The 21,104-nt window shown below is 51.6% G+C and overlaps 1 protein-coding gene across 1 annotated transcript in view; it reads right to left on the bottom strand.

The window, feature by feature from the left end:
* ESAM (endothelial cell adhesion molecule) overlaps window positions 1-21,104 on the bottom strand; it is a 92,258-nt gene that overhangs the window by 5,629 nt on the left and 65,525 nt on the right. Inside the window, exons 2-6 of the mRNA XM_084611662.1 lie at window positions 18,043-18,200; window positions 12,997-13,210; window positions 10,731-10,886; window positions 3,688-3,810; window positions 2,444-2,582 (exon numbers count right to left, since the gene is read on the bottom strand). Coding sequence (XP_084467788.1) covers window positions 2,444-2,582; window positions 3,688-3,810; window positions 10,731-10,886; window positions 12,997-13,210; window positions 18,043-18,200 — 790 coding nt within the window. The remainder of the gene's footprint in view (window positions 1-2,443; window positions 2,583-3,687; window positions 3,811-10,730; window positions 10,887-12,996; window positions 13,211-18,042; window positions 18,201-21,104) is intronic.

Here is a 21,104-nt window from a genome sequence, read left to right as displayed (position 1 = left end):
CTGAAAAGGAAAGCAGAGATGGAGTCAGTGCCAGGAGCCAGCGACGGCGGGCAGGGTCTCTGTGTTGTCACACTCCCTGCTGGCCTCACTCCTAGCCATGGAAGGAGCCGAGCATTACTGGAAACTCGACCTGAGACTTAAAGTACCAACACGCCTCCCAGAAAATGCTCCAATTGGGCCATTCCACCAAGGGGGGATGTATAAGCAGATGACAAATGACTGGCAAGCATTGGGTCCAGTGATCCTGAGCACAGGCTGCCTGTAGACTGGACTGCTGGGGGTTTGGACTCTGAATATTTGGTTCTGATAACAAATTACATTAAAAACATCAAAGGGACATTAAAATTGCAAAGTCAAAGCACTCAAAGTTGGGAAATGTTCGACTGAAAGCTGCCCGTGCAACCTAAAAGTTAACCTTGAGATCCATGGCACAGACCTCTACCACCCCGGCTCACAGAGCAATCGGTAGCAGTAGTTGGCTGTTATCCTCCATAGAGCAAGCACCAGAGTGTGATGAAAGAGACTTTGCCAGCAGGTTTCCCAGCTATTTTCTGGCAGCAGAGGAACGTAGAGACTCAGGACTCGTGGGTTCAATTCCAAGCTCTGGAGGGAGTATTCCCTAGTGGTTATAGACCCAGCTACCCCCACCCTGTCTTTCCCCCTGTCCCACTGTTGCCCCACATTGTCTCCTGAATCCCTCTGCTTCCTCCGCACTCTGGGCTCTTGCCCCTCTTTTCCTCATGGCTCCTCCAACCTTCCTCTCCCCATATCCTGCCCCTGCCTCCTCCCAGCATTCCAATCAAGCTGGTTCCTCCCTTTCCTTCTTGGTGCCTGGGTGCCAGTGAGGGAGGATGGGACTGACTGCACAGGGAGACAGGCAGTCTGCTCTCTGCTCCTGTGCCCAGACTGCTGCAGGCCCTGGCAGCAAGAAGGAGCAATTGCAAAGAAAACCTTGCTCAGCCCCCGCAGCCCCAGGATGGAACATGCGAGTCACACTGTGCACATAGGACGGTGTATGTGAAATGTGCTCACACGTGGGAACTGTGAGGGGATGGCTCCCCCCCTGCAGGCTCCTCCCCTCCTGGGGCTAAGTCTCCCTTCCAAGGATCTAGGTCACTTCAAGCATCAATGCTCAGTGCAGATGGAATCTTCAGTGACATTAGCTGGTAAACTAAGAACTTTACTAAGCATTGTGTGAATTGAGATTTTTCAAAGGCTCCTCAGTTGGCCAAATTTGGGTAAATGTTCATAGGAATAGCAAAAGGCACATCCTTGACACCAGAGTGACCCCTAAGCCAAATTTCAGACCCCTGCGCTAAAGCATGGAGGCACGGGAGCTTTTCAACTGAAAGGTTGTATGAATTTTTTTTAACATGGCCAAAACAATGTATTTTTCCCAAATCTCATTCTCAGAAATGGCTGAATTATTTTGGTTGGAACACAATTCAGTCTGAGGCAAACACCTGTCCTGGGAAAATTTCAGCCCACATGATTTAAGTTTCCCATAGTTACATGCAACTGAAAACAGGGTCTTATAATGGAAAGTGTCAGGTAACCTTAACTACAGGCAGTGCTACTAGCGGTATTCATAGATTCCAAGGCCAGAAGGGACCTTTGTGATCATCTAGTCTGACCTCCTGGATAGCACCAGCCAGATAATTTCCTAGAGCAGAGTTCATAGAGAAACATCCCATCTTGATTTAAACATTGTCAGTGATGGAGACTCCACCACGAACCTTAGTAAATTGTTCCAATGGTTAATTACCCTCATGGTTAAAAATTTACATTTCATTTCCAATCTGAAATTTGTCTAGCTTCTTTGCTAGACAGAAGAGCCCGTTATTAAATATTCGTTCCCTTTGTAGGTACTTATAGACTGTAATCAAGTCACCCCTTAATCATCTTTGTTAGGCTAAATAGATTGAGCTCCTGGAGTCTATCACTATAAGGCATCCTTTAATCATTCTTTTGGCTCTTCTCTGAGCCCTCTCCAATGTATCAATATCTTTCTTGACCTGTGGACACCAGAATTGGACACAGGATTCAAAAATAAATAAATCGGGGTTTTAAAAAAAAATGTCGTCTGTTTAACCTTTAGGTGTCTGTTTTCAAGCTTTTCTCCTCACTCCAGAGGGCTAGAAACGTTTTTTACATGAAAGCTGAGAGTCTCACAATAACTGCATGACTCTGGGAGCTGGGACTTTATTACAAACACCAAATAGCACAGGGCTCCTGAGAGTTGGCAACTCTATAATAGCATCCCCAGCCTCAAAGCAAATGGTGGTTTTGTGCCCGTGATGCCTTTCCGGCAGTTAACACTCATCTTCCCTTCCAGCAGGCGGGTCTGCGTATGCAGCTCTGTGACCCGCTGTCAAGGGGCCACGGAGGGACTGTGTTTGGGACGTTTCACATGGGCTTTGCCAAGCAATGCGGGGATTCTCACTTGATCTCGTTGGCCATTTCCTCCTGCGGGTCTTTCTTTTTCTTTCGATAGACGAACATTTGGAGAACAAACAAGATAATTAAGCCGACTCCAATGAGAGACCCCACCACGGCTCCAGCAATCACGGCTGCACTGACCGCTACAGAGAACCAGAGAGAGAGAGAGAGCGTGAGCGTAGAGAGAGGAATGCCAGGGCCAGAGCAATGCAGCACCCAAGCCAGCATGAGAGGGGCCAGCCTGGCCGGCTGCTGCACAGCAAAGCTGGGCTTCTCCCACTTGTCTCGAAATGGGGCAAGGGGAAGTGGTGGGAACAGCCCATTGCTTCAGGAGTGGGGCCGTCCCACAGCATAGAAGTCCCCTTCTTTGATGTCCTCCAGGATCCTACTGGCCTTTGCTGCCATCTGAGCAGGGTGTGCTAGTGGAAACACTCAGCCAGTGTTCATTAAAGTTACGATTTGGTCACGGATTCCGTGACTTTACTGGACCTCTGTGACTTCTACGCTTCAGGAGGAGGCGGCGGGACTGTGCGCCCCTGCCCTGCAACTGGGGCTGGCTGGAACCAGGACCCTGCAGCCCCAGCCCCGCGGCTTCCGCCAGTGGCTGCAGCCGGGCTGTGCGCCCCAGCCCTGCAGTGTCCCAGGCTTGGCGGGACTGCAGCCAGGACCATGCGCCCCAGCCCTGCGGCTTTCACCAGGGAATGCAGCGTGTGGCTTCCAAGGGCCATTGCCTCCCCGCCACCGCGGCCGTGCACCCCTGTCCCGCAGCTGGGCCAGCTCTGCCCACCGCTGCAGCCACTGAAGTCAAGGCTATGCCGGGCTCAGTCTGTCAGTCCCCCGCTCCATGGGACTCCATTCCTCCCCCCTATCGAGCCCTGCCCCCGGTTATTTGTAGTAAAGTAAAGGACAAGTCATGGCCTCCATGAATTTTTATTACCCATGACCTGTTTGTGATTTTTACTAAAAATAACCGTTAAAAAGATCTTAGCCTTATTAATAATTCCCCAATCTTGTGCATGGTTCACACACTCCAGGTCTGCAGCAACATCTCCCAGCTCACAAGTACATCACATCCCTTTTGAGCAGGCTGGCATCCCTCAGCCATTCCCAGGCTCCTCCCCTCCTGGAGCTAACTCTCCCTTCCAAGGATCTAGATCACTTCAAGCATTAATGGCAGGTCTAATGGCCACGTCTCCTCCGCACCGAGGCTCCAGGAGTGCAGAGCCTGTGCTCAGGGAGCATACTCACGTGAATTCACCTCCAGGGTGACGTTGCACTTGGAGCTGCCGGCCACATTTGCTGCCGTACAGACGTACATCCCAGACATCTCCTTGGAGAGATTGGTTAGCATCAGGGTCCCTCTTGTGAGGTCTGCAAAATTCAGAAGAAAGAACAAGAGATCCAGAGAGTCTAAATCACTGCTCAATGACATTTCATCCCACCTGCCAATGGCGTGCAAGGGGCGCAGATGTATTAAAGCTATCAGCTGGGAGGCCAGCATCTCTAAGGGGGCAGAGTTAAGGTTGTGATCATAGAATCATAGAATATCAGGGTTGGAAGGGACCTCAGGAGGTCATCTAGTCCAACCCCTGCTCAAAGCAGGACCAATCCTCAACTAAATCATCCCAGCCAGGGCCTTAGCCTGACCTTAAAAACCTCTAAGGAAGGAGATTCCACCACCTCCCTAGGTAACGCATTCCAGTGCTTCACCACCCTCCTAGTGAAAAAGTTTTTCCTTATATCCAACCTAAACCTCCCCCACAGCAACTTGAGACCATTACTCCTTGTTCTGTCATCTGCTACCACTGAGAACAGTCTAGAGCCATCCTCTTTGGAACCCCCTTTCAGATAGTTGAAAGCAGCTATCAAATCCCCCCTCATTCTTCTCTTCCGCAGACTAAACAATCCCAGTTCCCTCAGCCTCTCCTCATAAGTCATGTGCCCCAGCCCCCTAATCATTTTTGTTGCCCTCCGCTGGACGCTTTCCAATTTTTCCACATCTTTCTTGTAGTGTGGGGCCCAAAACCGGACACAGTACTGCAGATGAGGCCTCACCAATGTCGAATAGAGGGGAACGATCACGTCCCTCGATCTGCTGGCAGTGCCCCTACTTATACACTCCAAAATGCCATTGGCCTTCTTGGCAACAAGGGCACACTGCTGACTCAATCCAGCTTCTCGTCCACTGTCACCCCTAGGTCCTTTTCTGCAGAACTGCTGCCTAGCCATTCGGTCCCTAGTCTGTAGCGGTGCATTGGGTTCTTCCGTCCTAAGTGCAGGACTCTGCACTTGTCCTTGTTGAACCTCATCAGATTTCTTTTGGCCCAATCCTCCAATTTGTCTAGGTCCCTCTGTATCCTAGCCCTACCCTCCAGCGTATCTACCTCTCCTCCCAGTTTAGTGTCATCTGCAAACTTGCAGAGGGTGCAATCCACTCCATCCTCCAGATCATTTATGAAGATATTGAACAAAACCGGCCCCAGGACCGACCCTTGGGGCACTCCACTTGATACCGGCTGCCAACTAGACATGGAGCCATTGATCACTCCCCGTTGAGCCCGACGATCCAGCCCTGATCTAGTGATGTGGTGTGCAGTAGCTGTGGCGGTGGCGGGGCATGCGTGTGGGTGAAGGAGGAAAGGGGATGGACTGTTCAGTGGCTTAACATTACAGTGCTTTGCTTTTGTGGGTCTGTGACAGGTATGGGGCATCCTTCGCTGCTTCACACTGAAGCGGTGTGTGTAAATGTACTATATCGGCGCTTAGCCATTTTCATAAAGCGTCATTATTGAACAGCGCAATCAAATAAACGCCCCATTTGCCCAGCACTCTGGTTCACGGACCAAAACAACCCCCGTTTATTAGGGCAGGGCACAATAGTTAAAGCTAAATACCTCTGCCCCTGCTTCGAGAGCCCGGCTCCTAACAGAGCAGAGAGGACCACGCTGCTGCATCGCGAAGGAGTGCTTTGGCAACGAGGTGCTGTTTGAAGGTTCATCCCAGGGCTGTTGCATCTCTGATGACTGCAGTATTCCCTGACCCGGAGCTCAGGGCATGAGAAAGAGGCCACCTGTACCACAGCGAGAGGTGTAGGTGCTTCTATGTGAACTGAGGCTCGTGGGGACGGAGCTTGTGGCAGGAAATGTCAGAAATTTAATCCCCCTTCGAAAGGGCAGAGCGCCTTTCCTGGTGCAGAAGGGATGTTTAGCCACTTTATCCACAGGTGCAGGAGCTTGCAGCCCTGCTAGCAGACCAGTGAAAGCGTCCAGCGTCCCACACCGCTGGGTTTCTTTTAAGAGAGATGTTCTCTAAACCATGCAGACGCTGCGGGGCGGGGGTGGGTGGGTGGGATGTTTTCCACGAATCCTGCCCATTGCCAGCTTGGCCTAAGAGGAGACAGCGCTTGCAGAGCCCGTGTCGCCTTTCCGTCCCTACGGCGGCACCCAAAGCGGCACCCGCGTTTCCGACAGAGCCCGTCTGACACACTACGTATCGGTGTAAGCCTCGGGGCAGCCTCGGAACCCTGCACCGGGGACCACAGGCTCGGGGGGCTGGCCCTCCCCAGAGCTTTGGAAAGGAGCTGCAAGATGGCAGCGATCGTCTGCCGCTGGAAACAGGCCACAGCAGCAAGTGCCAGCCTGGCGGACAGCCATTCACACAGAACAAACCTTCCAGCATGTGGCTGCACCCAGGGCACTCCTCAGCTTCCCATCTGCTCCAGTACAGAGCACGATCGGGAGAGGCAACATCCCCAGTCAGTAACCAGAGCCAGCTGCCAAGGCAAGACCCTCCCTGCCAGCACCAAGGGAGACCGAACCAGGGCCCTTCGCTCTACAGTTTGCTTCCTCTGTCTGACACAGCCCAAGCCTGTTGGCCTTTAGCACTTGCAATCAAGCCTATTTATTCTGCCAGGCTTTTCGGGGGAAGACGGGAGGGGCAGAAAGGAGGTATCAGTCTGGGGTGGGGAGTAATACTCCGTGGCATAGTGATTTCTCAGGGGGTGAATTACTCGATTAACGGAAAGGCACACTAATACATTTCTGTTGGCCTCCTTAGGTTTGCTTTGTATTAAGTTTATTGTACACATCTGGCAGCTGCAGGGTTTATTTAGATTTCTGTGTGTGCCTTAAGCCGCAGACTGCGGTAGCCAGATGGGTTTGGCACCACGGTTAAACTCAGACTCTAGCCAGGGCCACGAGATCGGAGCCCCACCAGCAGCCTCCAGCTGTCCAGGTCTCGCCACGTCCACACCGCAACTAAAGGACGGAGACGCACCGGAGCTAGCTTTGATCTCGCTAGCTAGGGAAGCATAAAGCACAGGTGGCCATGTGGGCTCTCCAAGCCCCCCCGAGATCTGGGTATGTACTCGAGCGGCTAGCCCATGCTGCCGCAGTCACCCTGGATCAAAGCTAGACTGGGTCCATCTACGCTGACTGCAGTGAAGACAGGCTCCTAAGGTCTCTCTGGCTAATCTCAGTGCCGTGCGGAGTTGTGCAGTCAGAAACCTAGGGGAGTCTGAGCAGCGCCAACCGTCCTGGGGCCCACAAAGGCAGACCGTGCCGCACTCCCCCACGTCGAAGCCTCAGGGAGCAGCAAAGGCCCGGCTTGTGGTGACTAGCCCGAGGCACAAAGGCCGCGCCGTGGGACACCCCCTCGCTTTACACTGCACTCAGCACGTTATTAAGCTACGCTGACGCCAGCGACACTGTTTCCATAGGAACTGATGTATTTCAAAGAGGAGAAGAGGAAGGGGTCTGAGTGGGAGGGGGGACAAGAAAGGACCCACATAAAACCAGCTGCACAATCACCACAGGCGATGCTGGCAGCGAGAGACTACACCCGCGTCCCCGCCTCACACCTGTGCTGGCTCTGCCGACTGTAGGGGCTACGGGACACAGGGCCCGAAGGGTGCGGCTACAACGCAAATTCAGGTGCGACTGTCACGTGGTCGGCACACCCGTGTCCACGTGAATCTAGCGAGCGCAAGTAACCAGAGCGGCGTGGACCCTGCACCAGGCTAGCGACCCGAGCAGATCCACAGAGGGGGTTTATATGGGGGCAGATTGCCCACGCTGAAGCCTGTGCCATCGAACCAGCACTACCCGTGGTTATTGGTGCTAGATTATTGGTGCTGTGCCAACCCACGCGACGATCACAAGCCCCTGCGCAGGGCAGATGGACCCGGAGTGACTTGAAAATTTCACACCTTCCCCACCCCCCTGGCAATATCCCCTCCCCTCGTCACACTTCGCCAGTTAAAAAGCTGTGCCCGTGTCTCCTCTGTTCGTACAGCACCTAGCGCCACAGGCTCTGATCCTAACGGAGGCCCCGAGGACTGCGGTAGTAATGAATAAGGCTAGTGATGCTGTGGTGACGGGGTGCAGACCCTGATGGGAAGCAGGATACGTTTTCTGGCTGACGACCTGCTGGATGAGTTACCCAGGGCTGTACCTAATCACCCACAAGTCTCTGGGAGCCATCCGAGCCGTTCAGCTGTTTTTCCCGAGAGGCTAGGAATAGAGGAAACATTCCGCAGCCGGGCCTTGGAGTCAGGAGCCCAGTTCATCCCAGGCACAATCCCACCGACTCCAGGGGAGTTATGCTAGCGATGCATTTGGCTCCAGATGTTCGTTCCCTCTGCACCAACCTGGTAGCCTGATGGCTTGTGCTAAGAATTGGCACTTGTAACGCCCCTGCAAAGCAGTCTGTGTCGTCTGTACGGCCCACTGAGCCTCCACTGCTGTTTGCAGACATGTGAGGCGGGGAAGATCCCGACAAGCAACCCACCCTCTTAGCATGGCGTAGAGCCCAGCCGGGGGCAGGCACAAGAGATGTAGTGGCAGTGAATACTGAAGCTCAGGGAAGTGTCCTAGGACAGGCCCCATCTACAGGGTTATTGCCTGGAGGGCTGAGATGCTACAAGTCAGGAGGTAGTAAAGGAAAAGGAAAGCCGAGAAACAGCTAACGTGCCGTGGCTGTAAAGCGGGACACTAGTAAAAACAAACAGAGCAGGTTTTAGGGAGCCAGGGCTCCATGTGAAGCAGCAATGAAGGAACGAGTGTATTTCAAGACGGCTGTGAAATGTCAGAAGTTCTGTTGTCAACTGGAATGACACTCATCCCGGAGCTCAGCCAAAGCACTCCCAACCCTCTCTTCCATGGTAACAAGAGAAGCATAATTAGTGTCACTTTGGCCAAGCGGTTAGTGCAAGGCTGATGGTGGGGGGACAGCCAGAGACAGTGAGCCCGCACTGTCGCTTGCGTGGGGTTGTGACGAATTATGTTATCTGCCAGAATTGTTACTGTGCTAAAAACTAAGTAGAGACACAAGGTGGGTGGGGTCATTTTTTTACTGGACCAACTTCTGTTGGTGAGAGACACACTTGGTCCAAGAAAAGCTATGACCTCACCCACCTGGTCTCTGTAATATCCTGGGACTGACACACCTACAACCACCATGTAGGGCAGTGATTCTTCAAGAACCTGGCTGGGAGTCAGGACTCCTGGGGTCCATTCACAGCTTTGCCATCTACTGTGAGACCCTGGGGTGTCCTTTCACCTCTCGGAGGTTCAGCAACTTCCCTATGAAAAGGGGAGAATCCCTGCCCCACTTCACAGAGGTATTAGCTTAACGGCTATGGAAATGCTTGGAGATCCTTCGGTGTAACGAGCTATTGAGTGCACGTTGTATTCTCCTCCCAGGCTGACTCAGGAGTCACACCCGTACGTACCTGTACGTTTCCATGAGCATATTAAAATAATTTGTTAGAGAGGCCCAAGCTAACCCCCCCAATCCAACAACCCCAAACCTTTCCTAGCGGGGGTTGGGAATACTAAACATCCAAGGCTGACTCTGATCTCTGCTCTAGAGCCAATCAAGAACTGAGATCAGAGAAAGGCAGAGAAGTCCAGGAAGCCGCTGCATGCGGAGAACCAAGCATGGCAACGGTATGCAACCGCCTGACAAGCGACCAAGGATGTGCTGCACGCCAGGTGGGTGAGCGCGCGCCACCAGGGGAGGGCACGTGCTGTGAGAACCTGCCCTTTTACATTTCCTGACTTCTTCCCTTTATAAAACAGTCATCCAGTATTTAATTAAACACAAGAGCTGACATCAGGAGCAGGGGGGGACAATGCGAATTAGAAGGAACGACAATGACTAATAGAACTCCACTCCCGAAGAGGTCCAGCTTGTGTAAATCCCCAGGCAGTGGAAGAGGAATGCCCGCTACGCTATGCTGTGTGCTTGACAGAAATCTAACTAGTTCAAATGCTAAATTCACTCATCTGACGTCTCTTCCCCCCGAAAGCCCCACTCGGTGTTGGGAGGATCAGTATCACTGCAGCGTCAACTTAGATCAGAGGCCCATCATGCTAGGTGTGGGATACATCATCGAGCTTGCAATCTACATAGACAGGACAAAGGGTGGGGGAAAGGAAGGGTTGGGAGCTGAGGCCAGAGACATTCAATGACTTGCCCACAGCCACTCAGGGCGTCGGTGACAGAGCTGGGAATTCAACCCAGATCTCCCTCCTCCCAGTCCCTGACTTAACCACAATGCCGCCCTTCCCCTCTGTTATACAGTCACTACCCTTCTGAATCAGGGTCCCTGTAAGGAACACACGTGACTTCCGACAAGGCAGAGAGAGAAGGGAGGATCAGATCAAAAAAGGGAGTTTGAAAGATTCCATCTGTTACTGAGTGAGGACTCCCTGACCTTTTCTCCACCCCTCTGCAGCTCTGGATGTGGCAGCTCGTGAAGTTCCCAAGCAAATCCCCTGACTGCGTGTGCTCAGAACAGTCACTTCCTGGGCTGCCGTTTTCTGTGCTCGGGCTCTGCCCAAATGGGGATTTTTTTAGCTTGAGAATTCAGCCCAGTGAGGTCCAGAGCTGGGAGGGAAGTCAGAGTGAACACAGCATTCTCCCCAAGTGGTGGGGACGCCGAGAGATGCACATTCCCCCACGTGACTGGCCCAGCTGGGTAGGAATGGAGCCAGGTGCACACACACAGTAGAACACACCCGTTAGTTTAATGCTGCAATGCTACCCCCCGTGCCTGGTACACGTGTGCAGCTGTTTGATAGCACGGAACGCCTAGTCCATGGACCTGCTCCAAGCTGGCCACAAGCCAGGCAAATGCCACAGGGAAGCCAGCGCCTGGTGATAATGATCCTCCTCCCCTTCTCCCACATTGCCCCAGCCTCTCAGACCCCTTGGTGAGAGCATCAGGGTTTCCTGCCTGCACCCCGGCAGTGCCACGATCCTGGTGCACTCAGGGTGGGGATTCCTACCTTGGGCTGGTGCGAAGAAGACCTGGGTGTTGGGGGCAGTGCGCTGCCAGCTGTACTTGGGGCTGGGCTTGCTGAAGGATGACTTGCAGCTCATGGTGATGTTGCCCCCAAGGTAGGGTTTCCCCTGGATCTGGCACGTTGGGGGGGATGGAGGAACTGGGGAGAGCAGGAGGAGAAGACGGGTTAGTGCCTTCCGAATGTGGACATCATTACAGGGCCTATTTCCAGCTGTAACTTGCAAAATGAAACAGCGCCATCTATTGGCCACAGGCAGCACGAACAAATCCGTACTGACAGGTTTCAGAGCAGCAGCCGTGTCAGTCTGTATTCGCAAAAAGAAAAGGAGGACTTCTGGCACCTTAGAGACTAACCCATTCATTTGAGCATGAGCTTTCGTGAGCTACAGCTCACTTCATCGGATGCTCAAATAAACTGGTTAGTCTCTAAGGTGCCACAAGTCCTCCTTTTCTGTCGGTAATAGCTTATCTAAAGCGATCATTCTCCTTACAATGTGTGTGATAATCAAGGTGGGCCATTTCCAGCACAAATCCAGGGTTTAACAGGAACGTCTAATCCAGAGCAGTCACGTAAGCTTGACGCCTGTGCCTCCAGGCCCCACTATCCTAGCCCTGGCTCTGCTGTCACCGTCTGTTATTGTGAACAACCCAGAAAAGCACTCTGGCTCCAGAGGGATCTGCAATGCCCAGGAATTCGTTCATTTCCCTAAAGCACCAATGCAAGCAAACAGCACAGCATCCGCGGTATCCCATGTTCCAATGGCAGGTTTACTGCAGTGAAACCAACCTCTTATCTGGTCAGGTGAGAGGTGCCTCACTGTGCCAGGCCAAAGGGCAGCAACAGCCAGATCCTGCGAGCTGTCCACAGACAACAGCAGGGGATGGAGTGGTGCTGAGGTTCTGTTTAAATGTTTATTTCTGAACTGTCAAGACTTCCCACACATTCAATATTGCTACAGTTCAAGATTTATGCCAGGCCCTAGTGCCACACGGTGCAACAAGCCACTCAGGTAACTAGAATGAGAGACATGCTTCTAAATCTCCTAGGCTGTTTGGAAAGTCTCAGTTACAACATCAGAACACAGGCATTGCCAGACCGGATCAGACCCAAGGTCTAGTTAGCCCAGTATCCTGTCTCTGACAGTGGCAGAGGGTGGTGTAAGAACGTCACAGCATGATGCTGTGTTGTGATCTGCCCCCACATTAGGTCTCATCCGGATCACTAGCAGTCAGAGACTAGCCCAAGACCTGAAGCAGGAGGTTTAATACCTTCCCAAAAAACTTCTTGGCATTAACTATGGTAACCCTGGGTATTCTAGGTGTCCACATAAATGGCCAATCCCTCTTTGATTCTTGTTCAATTCTTGGTGTCAATGCCATGCTGGGGCAGCAAGTTCCAATGGCTAACTATGCACTGAGTGAAAAAGTATTTGCTTTTATTGGTTTTGAATTTGCCGCCTTTAAATTACAGTTACTGTCCATTTGTTTGTGTAGAACAGAAGCTCCCAATGTACCTTCTCTAGACTATTCATTATTCAATGCACTTTCTGTGTCCCTCCCTTATTCATCTCCCTTTTAACATAACAATCCCAAACTTTAGATTTTCTTTATAGATTCTCTGTAAGGTGTAGGAATAGCTTACATTTCTCCCTCAAATTTAGTACCATTAAATTTAATTGGACTTCATGTTACCCCTTCCCCTAAGCTTGGTTTGTGTCTCTGAGATGTCTCACAATCCTTTATGGTCCTGAACAACCCAAATAACTTTGTCTCATCTGCAAATTTTGCTACCTTACTGCTCCCCCGCACCTTCGCTTTCTGGATCATCAGTAATCGATTCGGGACATATCACCCTGAGGCACTTGCTCTTTACCTTCAGCCATGAGGTTTTATGTTAGTGCATCGGGCTATGGGGTGTGATCATGACAAGAGACCCTGTCCAATTCTCCTTTTTACATTGCACTCATCACCGTGGTAACCGACTGTCTTAGGGCTCCGGACCACAACTCTCCATTTCTAGACAATTAAACTCAAGTCTGTTTCAGGAGTAGTTTTTAATCTTTCATCTCTCCCCCCCACCCCCCACAGCAGCCAGCCAAGACGCCCACTGCAGGAGGTGCTGTCACTGACTGCCCAGCATGGAGCTGCACGTCCCATTTGGGGCCACCCTGGTGCCTTGCATCAGCCCCCACAGCCTCAAAAGGGCACATCTGGGGCTAGGAGGGAGAGCGCGAGGACCCAGAACTTACCCAGAACGGTGAGGTTGATGAGTCCAATATTTTTTCCGTTGATGGCATCTTCGTCCAGAATGTTGACCGTGCACATGTATTCGCCAGAATCCATTTCCTGGGTGTTGTTAATGGCAATGGAAATATTGAAGAAAGGCATAGGGTGCACAAAGCCAGTCCGGTTCTTCAGGTATGTCTCCTGCACTTTCACCGTCCCGTCCATGTACGTCAGTATCTGAAAAGGGAGAGAGGAGAATACAATGCACCTGGGAGTCCTGCAGCCGTCAGGGGGCAAAGGAGTGGTGCAAGGGAGTTGCTTCGGCTTCAAGAGGCTCATCTCCAGATTGCATCCAAACCGCTAATCACCTGGGCCAGCGGGCGTGAAGAGGCAGCTTCACGGCAGTCAATCCTCATGATCAATCCCTCTGTGGATTAGGGCTTGGGAAGCACACAAAACACAAGGGAAGCAAAAGAGAGCAACAAGCATGACCCATGGAGGTGAGGGTAAGGAATGGTGGAGGGACTAAGGGAGCTAGGACAGAGGAGACTCTGGGACGGGGCTGATGAGGGCACCAAATACTTTCCAGGGATCAGCATCGCTGAGAGAGGGCAGGACAAAGAGTAAACACGGGGAAGCCAAGACTATGCAGCGTGCAGCTGAACATCCCAACGCTCCCCAGAGTGCTGCGCTCCCAAGGTTCCAGTGAAATAGAACAGGAGAGGGAGAGAGAAGTGGGCCAGGGAGAAAACGCCCGGTGCTCAGATGGCTTCTGGAAACAGGAGCGGTGCAGAGATTTCGGGAGGCTGTTCCAGAGAGTGGCAGGAGCTGCAGGGAAGAAGACTCCCGCACCAGTCGGGGGAAGCCCAGGGCTAGGTCAGGGGAGGGAGTGAGGCAGGGAGTGAGTGAGAAGATCTAGTAGGTCACCTGGGCTTTAAATCAAGGAGGGGCTGGATCTCGCCATGACCGTGCAGTGCCACCGAGGATGGGGTCACACGTCTTTCACACGACAGAAGGTGGGCACAGCAGAAGCATTTTGCACATGCTGCCCAATGGAGAGCTGGTAGGTGGGAAGGCCAGTGAAAGGAGCTCCTGGGAGAGGAAAGCCAGCAGGAGGACACAACAGAGGTGGGGCTGAGGCGGACGCCCAGAGGTGATGGTAGACAGTGGAGTAAATTTAACAGCCATGACAAGCACAGCAAAAGCACAGACTCCCCAAAGGAGGCGCCGGCGGCCGAGCCACCATCGCTGCAGGGCCGCGAGCAAGCACGGCTGGTGAGCAGCGTGGCAGAGTCACACCTCTAACAAAGGTCACGCGAGGCCTGAGCTTAGGTGGGGGCAGAAGGAAAATGAGAGTAGAGAGAAGCTGGGGGACAAAGCAGTTTCTGCTGGACTTCAAAGGGCTCAGATCCATGGTGGCCGGGATCCGGAGAGTCCAGAGCTACCAAAGCCACTCACGGGACCGAGCCATTTCAACCAAACCCTCCCGCTGGACGAGCGAGAGCTCTCCTCTCTCAGCGCATGGGAAGGAGTCACGATCCAGGCTCAGCAGTTCATCAGCTCCTGCAGCCTGTTCCCCACCTGACGCTGTAACAGTCTGGCACCTCACAGCGATGACGCTGGGTTGCTGTGGGGGTGGCAGGACCATCACAGGGACGGGGGAGCCTGATGGGCTCTTGAATCCAAACAAAAGCAGAATAGCTGCCTAGACACTGGCACCATAACGTCATGGCTCTTCCTCCAACAGTCCCGAGGTGAGGATGCTGCTCTGGACTGATGTGTGACTCACCTGTGCACGTACCATTGGGTCAGCACATATTTAACCAGCCAGAACACTAATATTTGACTATTGTTGTCCACAAGTCAAGCTACACGACAATGTGTGGCAAGTTCTGTTCTCGGGGCTGGTGACTTAGCCATGAAATGTGCTGTGGGGTTGGTGCCAAACCAAGATTTCATTAAAAAAAGGGCAGCCATCAAACTTTGGAAGCATCCATATATTTCTTGGCTTAGGGGACCTTCCTAGCTTCTGAGCTGGTTTACTTTTCCAGCTCCTGGTTCATAAAGACCCAGTGCTGCTTTATCAGTGTCATAACTGCTGTTCTCATGAGTTTTTCGTGAAACACGGCGGGTCTGACACCATCCCTCCCCCTCGTTATGGAAGAAACCCACGTGAGGATAGGGGGCAAACTGGAAAAAAAAGTGGTAAAACTCTGCCAAGCTCCACCCACTTTATTCAATATCAGCCCCCACTGAGTCACTGCTGATGACCGAGTCCTCACAAATGAGCTCCCAAGATAGTGATGATCTCTGACCCTTCCTCTCCTTTCCTACATGAGGAATGAAGTAGTTAACAATGGTGACCATTAAATCTCCATCGCTGGGCACGGAGTTAACCCTTCACTGGGAACAAGGGGACAATTCACATCTCTACAAGTGATCGCCCTTGGTTCTCTGCGGACTCAGGTAGACATCTCTGCATCAGTCACACTGGTGACACATCAGAGGCAAAGAGCATCCCCTGTCTCTCAGCCATGCTTTCTTTACTTAGTACAGACAAGACATATGTTAAAAGAACATTTCAGTTGCAAAGTCAAGAGCCCAGGAGTTGGGAAATGCCAGAACGAAGGCAGCCCATGCACAATGGGGCAACCCTTCAAATTCTGAACATGCACCAGGAATCCACAGATTGCAAAATTCAGAGACGTCAGTGGGACAAACCTGGTGACACAGATCACAGCAGCTCTCCGGCTGCCAGGGACTGTGCCCAACGTATTGCGACTAACGTATTGCCTCCACTCTAGGACTGGCACAGCCCGGCTACCTGGCAGTTCTGGGAGTGAGGGAGGTTGACTCTCTAGAGGGCGAACCCTTGGACAACACCAGGAACCCTCAGCACACCGTCAATGTTGCAATGGAATCAGCGGGCCGGCTCCTCCCTTGGTGCAAGCCAGCGTCGTGACAGGGACCGCGGCAGAGCGATGTCTGTTTGTGCAGGCAGAGTCACCCCCAGCAGGTAGCAAAGGGTGGGCAGGGAGGAGCAGCATGGCCTGAGGGCAGGAGACCGGAGACAGGAGGGTGGCCTGCATGCAGCACAGGAGAGGAGGACGAGACAGCCTCAGAGCCTAGAGCAGCTTTTAGTCAGGCAGGTACCCATGACAACTGGGGGGTGAGGGAAGGGAGCACTTTGAAAGGGCAGTGGCAGAGCAGGTCTGGTACAGCACAGGGAGGTCCCTTCCCTGTGCTCTCCCGGCCCCTTAGTGCACACACTAGCCTGGCCCAGCTCCAGCTGTCCCTGCACAGAACCCTTCCTATGGGCTCCTCTCACTTCTCACAGGCCTGGTGAGGCTGTAATGGGTCCCTCCCATCCCTCTCCGACCCCAGGAATCTCTGCCCCCCCAGCTCCTCCTGGCGACGTAATACACTACTGTCTGTGTCAGCGATCTGGTGAGCTTGTTCTACACTGCTCCCCGTGGAGATTCCCCCAACAGACACTCCTTTGTGCTTGAAGTCAGAACAAGCAGATGGAAATAAAAGCTAGTCAAGTAACAAACTGGCTCTGTCGAAACCGGGCGGTGCAACACCAGGAGTCGGCAGCACTTGAAAAATGCCACACGCCCCCCCACCCTCACACACACGCTTTCCTCGGCATTTGGAAAGCCCTGCTCACACCAATGTGTTGCAATGCCTGGGACAAGGCCTTTTGTCTCACTGAACAGGCTTCTCCTCCACAATGATTTATCCCCAGGGTGTAGGGGAGGCCCAGGTATTGCAGATGCACCCAGGACATCTTTTGGGATGACGGGAGCCCTGTTTTCTAGGACTGGGCAAGGAAAAGTACAAGGGTTTCATCAGAAACATGCGTGAACCTGGGTCGCGTTTACCTGGGAGGAGCCAGAGCGGTTCCGTGAGCAAATCTCACCGTTCTTGCACGGACATTTTGGAAAAGTTTCTGAATGGGAGGAGCTGGTGCCTCCAGAATCCACATTGTCCAGTCCTGGAATTGAACCCAGGACAGGAAGCTGGAAGACCCCAAGTTTTATCCCCACCTCTGCTGCCAACAGCCTTCTACAGAACTTGGCAAATATTTCCTTGCCTCCCACAGCCCCAGTGACATACGTGCCCACCTCCGTTTTACAGACAGGGTCCCAGACTCAGGGGCGCGGGAATAATTTGTATAGTGGGGGGTGCTGAGAGCCATTGAACCAAACTGTAAACCACGTCTATGATGGAAACCACTTCAAGCCAGGGGGTGCAGCAGCTCCCCCTGCACTCCTACTTCCAGCGCCTATTCCCAGGCCGAATGACCTGTCTAAGATGAGCAGAGCGGGTGTAGCCGTGTCAGTCCTGGGATCTTAGAGAGACGAGATGGGGGAGGTAACATCATCTATTGGGGAGAGAGACGGTTTTAAGCTCCACAGAGCTCCGCTCCAGATCGGGGAGCATCACAGCTAAATACCAGGTGGAACAGATTTATTTAGCTGTGACGCTGAGAGTACCTGTCCCAGCCCCGAAGAAGAGCTCTGTGTGGCTCTAAAGCTCATCTCTCTCCCCCACAGAAGCCGGTCCAATAAAAGATATTCCCTCCCCCACCTCGTCAGTCTAAGTTGACACAGAGACAAGAGGAGAAGCCAGGCCCGTGTCTAAGCTCCTAGGCCACTTTCCAGGCAAACACCGAGCTTCCCCGAGGGCTTGTGGGCACCAGAGCACGCAGCTAGGCAGGGCTCCATGACCTATGCCACAGCAGCTATCGAGAGAGCCCACACTGGACGCACTCATTCACTGTCACACTTGCCCCCCAACGAGGTGCGGGTCACCATCACTGACTGCAGCTCCCTTAGCTCCCAGCTCCCCCTCCCAACCGAACAGGAGCACGGAGGAGCCAAGGGAGGGGAGCTGGGAGCTGAAGTGCAGCCAGCAGCTGACACTCTCACCCTGTGGTCACCAGTGAAGCATCTCCTCTCGCTGTGAGGCTCCTCGCCAAGCCCCCAGAGCGCCCCAGTCAGGCACAGCCGGAGCCCTGGGCTCCCCTGGGTGGTGTCCGCCTCTCTGGCCCCCATGCCTTTTACCTGCAAACGATTGGCTCCAGGTCTCTCAAGGACCCACGAGACATAGGGACTCTTCTGAGAGGTGCTCGTGTACCAGATCGGCAACACCACCCTCTGCCCTTGGATCGTAGAGATAGAGGCTTGTCCCACTCTGACTTCCAGTAGCGCTGAAGAGAGACCTGCAGAGAGAGAGAGAGAGAAATTCAGTACTAAGGGTGCATCCTGACTCCCAGGAACCAGCCCTACTACATCCAAAACTGAGCATCAAACCCCAGAGCCCCCGGGCACCCACTGAGATCCCAGGATCTTGCGGTGCACCAGGCGCAAGAGAAGGGGACGCTCCACAGCTGACATCACTGACCACTCAGAACGACGTGAAAGAGATACCGTAAATGATACCTCGCACTGCAATAGCACGTGTAATCGGAGGCTCTCAAAGCACAGTACTGACCCTAGGTAGCCATCACCGGGGTGCCATGCTTAAGGGCTGCACTGAGTTTGTGCAGTATTACTCCTTTGTCAGGCTTGAAAACAAGCGTTAAGGGGACATGGGTGGCATGTAGGGTCATGTGTCCCCCCAGATTTGCTGCTTGGCTTGGACTGAGCATGTTCACATGGACTGAGCATGCTCAGTAACACTGCTGAAGCGGGCTGCCCTCACTCCGCTCCCCCACTATTGGGGGACACAGGTCGTCTCCTACCCTCCCGGCACTTCCTCTCAGGGTAACGATTTCGTTGTCTGGAAAGTTACGAGCAAATCCGTGCAGGAGTCTACGACCTGCACCTGAAATTTCAGAGCTGGAGCCCAGCATTATTTTGCGCCTCACTAATTTACACACAGATTTTGTTTTTAAACACATGAAACTGTGGACGGGTGACTCCTCTGAACAATAAACCCCAAACCTAGTTTATGCATGGACTAGTTTTATAAAAACCATCAGAAACAAGGAAGCCGTGAGCATCGGTCATGATCTATCTTGTGTGTACCCATCACTGTAGTAGGTGAGTGCCTCACAGTCATCAGTGTATTTACCCTCCAATCGCCCCTGTGAGGCAGGACAGTGCTGCTGTCCTCATTGTACAGATGGCGAACAGAAGAATGAAGAGGCAAAGGGTCTGTTTACATCGATCACATTTATAACATGGAAACAGAACGAAGTCCAAACCAGGGATATAACAATAAAACAAGCAATTTAAAACAAGCAATTTCACAAAGCTGAAAACAATTATGCGCCAGATCCACTGAGGGAAGAATTTAATCAGAGACACATGAATGATAATTGGGAATTGTTTAAGAACACTTTACTAGAAGCCCCAAAAGCCACAATCAAGGAAGGAGGCCATATTAGTTTAAAAACTGAGCTGGTTGAGAGGGAGAAGTGAAGGCAGCTATAAAAATAAAATATATAATAAACAGAAGCAAGGGGAAGTCAACGGTAATTAATATAAATCAGAAGCTAGGAATTGTAGAAAATTGATAAGGGAAGCAAAGGACACAAGGAGAAATCTATGGTCAGCAGAGTTATGGATGATATGAAGGAGTTTAAGTATATTAGGAACAAAAATAACCCTGCCAACAATATTTGTCCATTGCTAGATGGAAATGGCAAAATTATAAATAATAATTCAGAGAAGACAGAATTGTTCAATAAATATTTTTGTTCTGTATTTTGGGAAAACACAGATGCTGTAGTCATATCATATAACAAAACTCTTTTCATTCCACTGGAATCTCTGGAGGAAGTTAAACAAAAGCTAGTAAAGTTAGACATTTTAAAATCAGCAGGTCCAGATAACTTGCATGCAAGAGTTTTCAAAGAGCTGGCTGAGTAGTTGATTGGACTATGAATGTTGATTTTCAACAAATCTTAGAGCACTGCGGAAATTCCATAAAACTGAAAGAAGGCTAATGTTGTGCCGTTATTTAAAAAGGGGAAACAGGATGACACAGGTAATTATAACTGATCAATTTGACATCAATCCCAGGCAAGATAATGGAACATCTGACATGGGACTTAATTAATAAAGAATTAAAGGAGAGTAATATAATTAAAGCAAATCAATATGAATTTATGAAAAATAGATCCTGTCAGATTAACTTGATATCTTTTTTTTTGGCTGAGATTACAAATTTGGCTGATAAAGGTAACAATGCTGAGGTAATATACTTCGATTTCTGCAAGGTGTTTGACTTGGTACTGCATGACATTTTGATTAAAAAGCTAGAATGATATCAAATTAACACAGTACACATTAAAGGTGTTAAAAACTACCTAACTGGCAGACCTCAAAATGGAACTGTAAACAGGGAATCATCATAGAATCATAGAATATCAGGGTTGGAAGGGACCTCAGGAGGTCATCTAGTCCAACCCCCTGCTCAAAAGCAGGACCCACCCCCAATTAAATCATCCCAGCCAGGGCTTTGTCAAGCCTGACCTTAAAAACTTCTAAGGAAGGAGATTCCACCACCTCCCTAGGCAACGCATTCCAGTGTTTCACCACCCTCCTAGTGAAAAAGATTTTCCTAATATCCAACCTAAACCTCCCTCACTGCAACTTGAGACCATTACTCCTTGTCCTGTCCTCTTCCACCACTGAGAATAGTCTACAACCATCCTCTTTGGAACCCCCTTTCAGGTAGTTGAAAGCAGCTATCAAATCCCCCCTCATTCTTCTCTTCCGCAGACTAAACAATCCAAGTTCCCTCAGCCTCTCCTCATAAGTCATGTGTTCCAGACCCCTAATCATTTTTGTTGCCCTTCGCTGGACTCTCTCCAATTTATCCACATCCTTCTTGTAGTGTGGGGCCCAAAACTGGACACAGTACTCCAGATGAGACCTCACCAATGTCGAATAGAGGGGGACGATCACGTCCCTCGATCTGCTCGCTATGCCCCTACTTATACATCCCAAAATGCCATTGGCCTTCTCGGCAACAAGGGCACACTGCTGACTCATATCCAGCTTCTCGTCCACTGTCACCCCTAGGTCCTTTTCCGCAGAACTGCTGCCTAGCCATTCGGTCCTTAGTCTGTAGCTGTGCATTGGGTTCTTCTGTCCTAAGTGCATAAAGCAGGTGT

Source organism: Lepidochelys olivacea (genome assembly GCF_965140295.1).
Source record: "Lepidochelys olivacea isolate rLepOli2 genome assembly, chromosome: 22".
NCBI lineage: Eukaryota > Metazoa > Chordata > Testudines > Cheloniidae > Lepidochelys > Lepidochelys olivacea.
The sequence above is the reverse complement of the archived record's forward strand: the minus strand, read 5'-3'. Positions and strand labels throughout refer to the sequence as shown.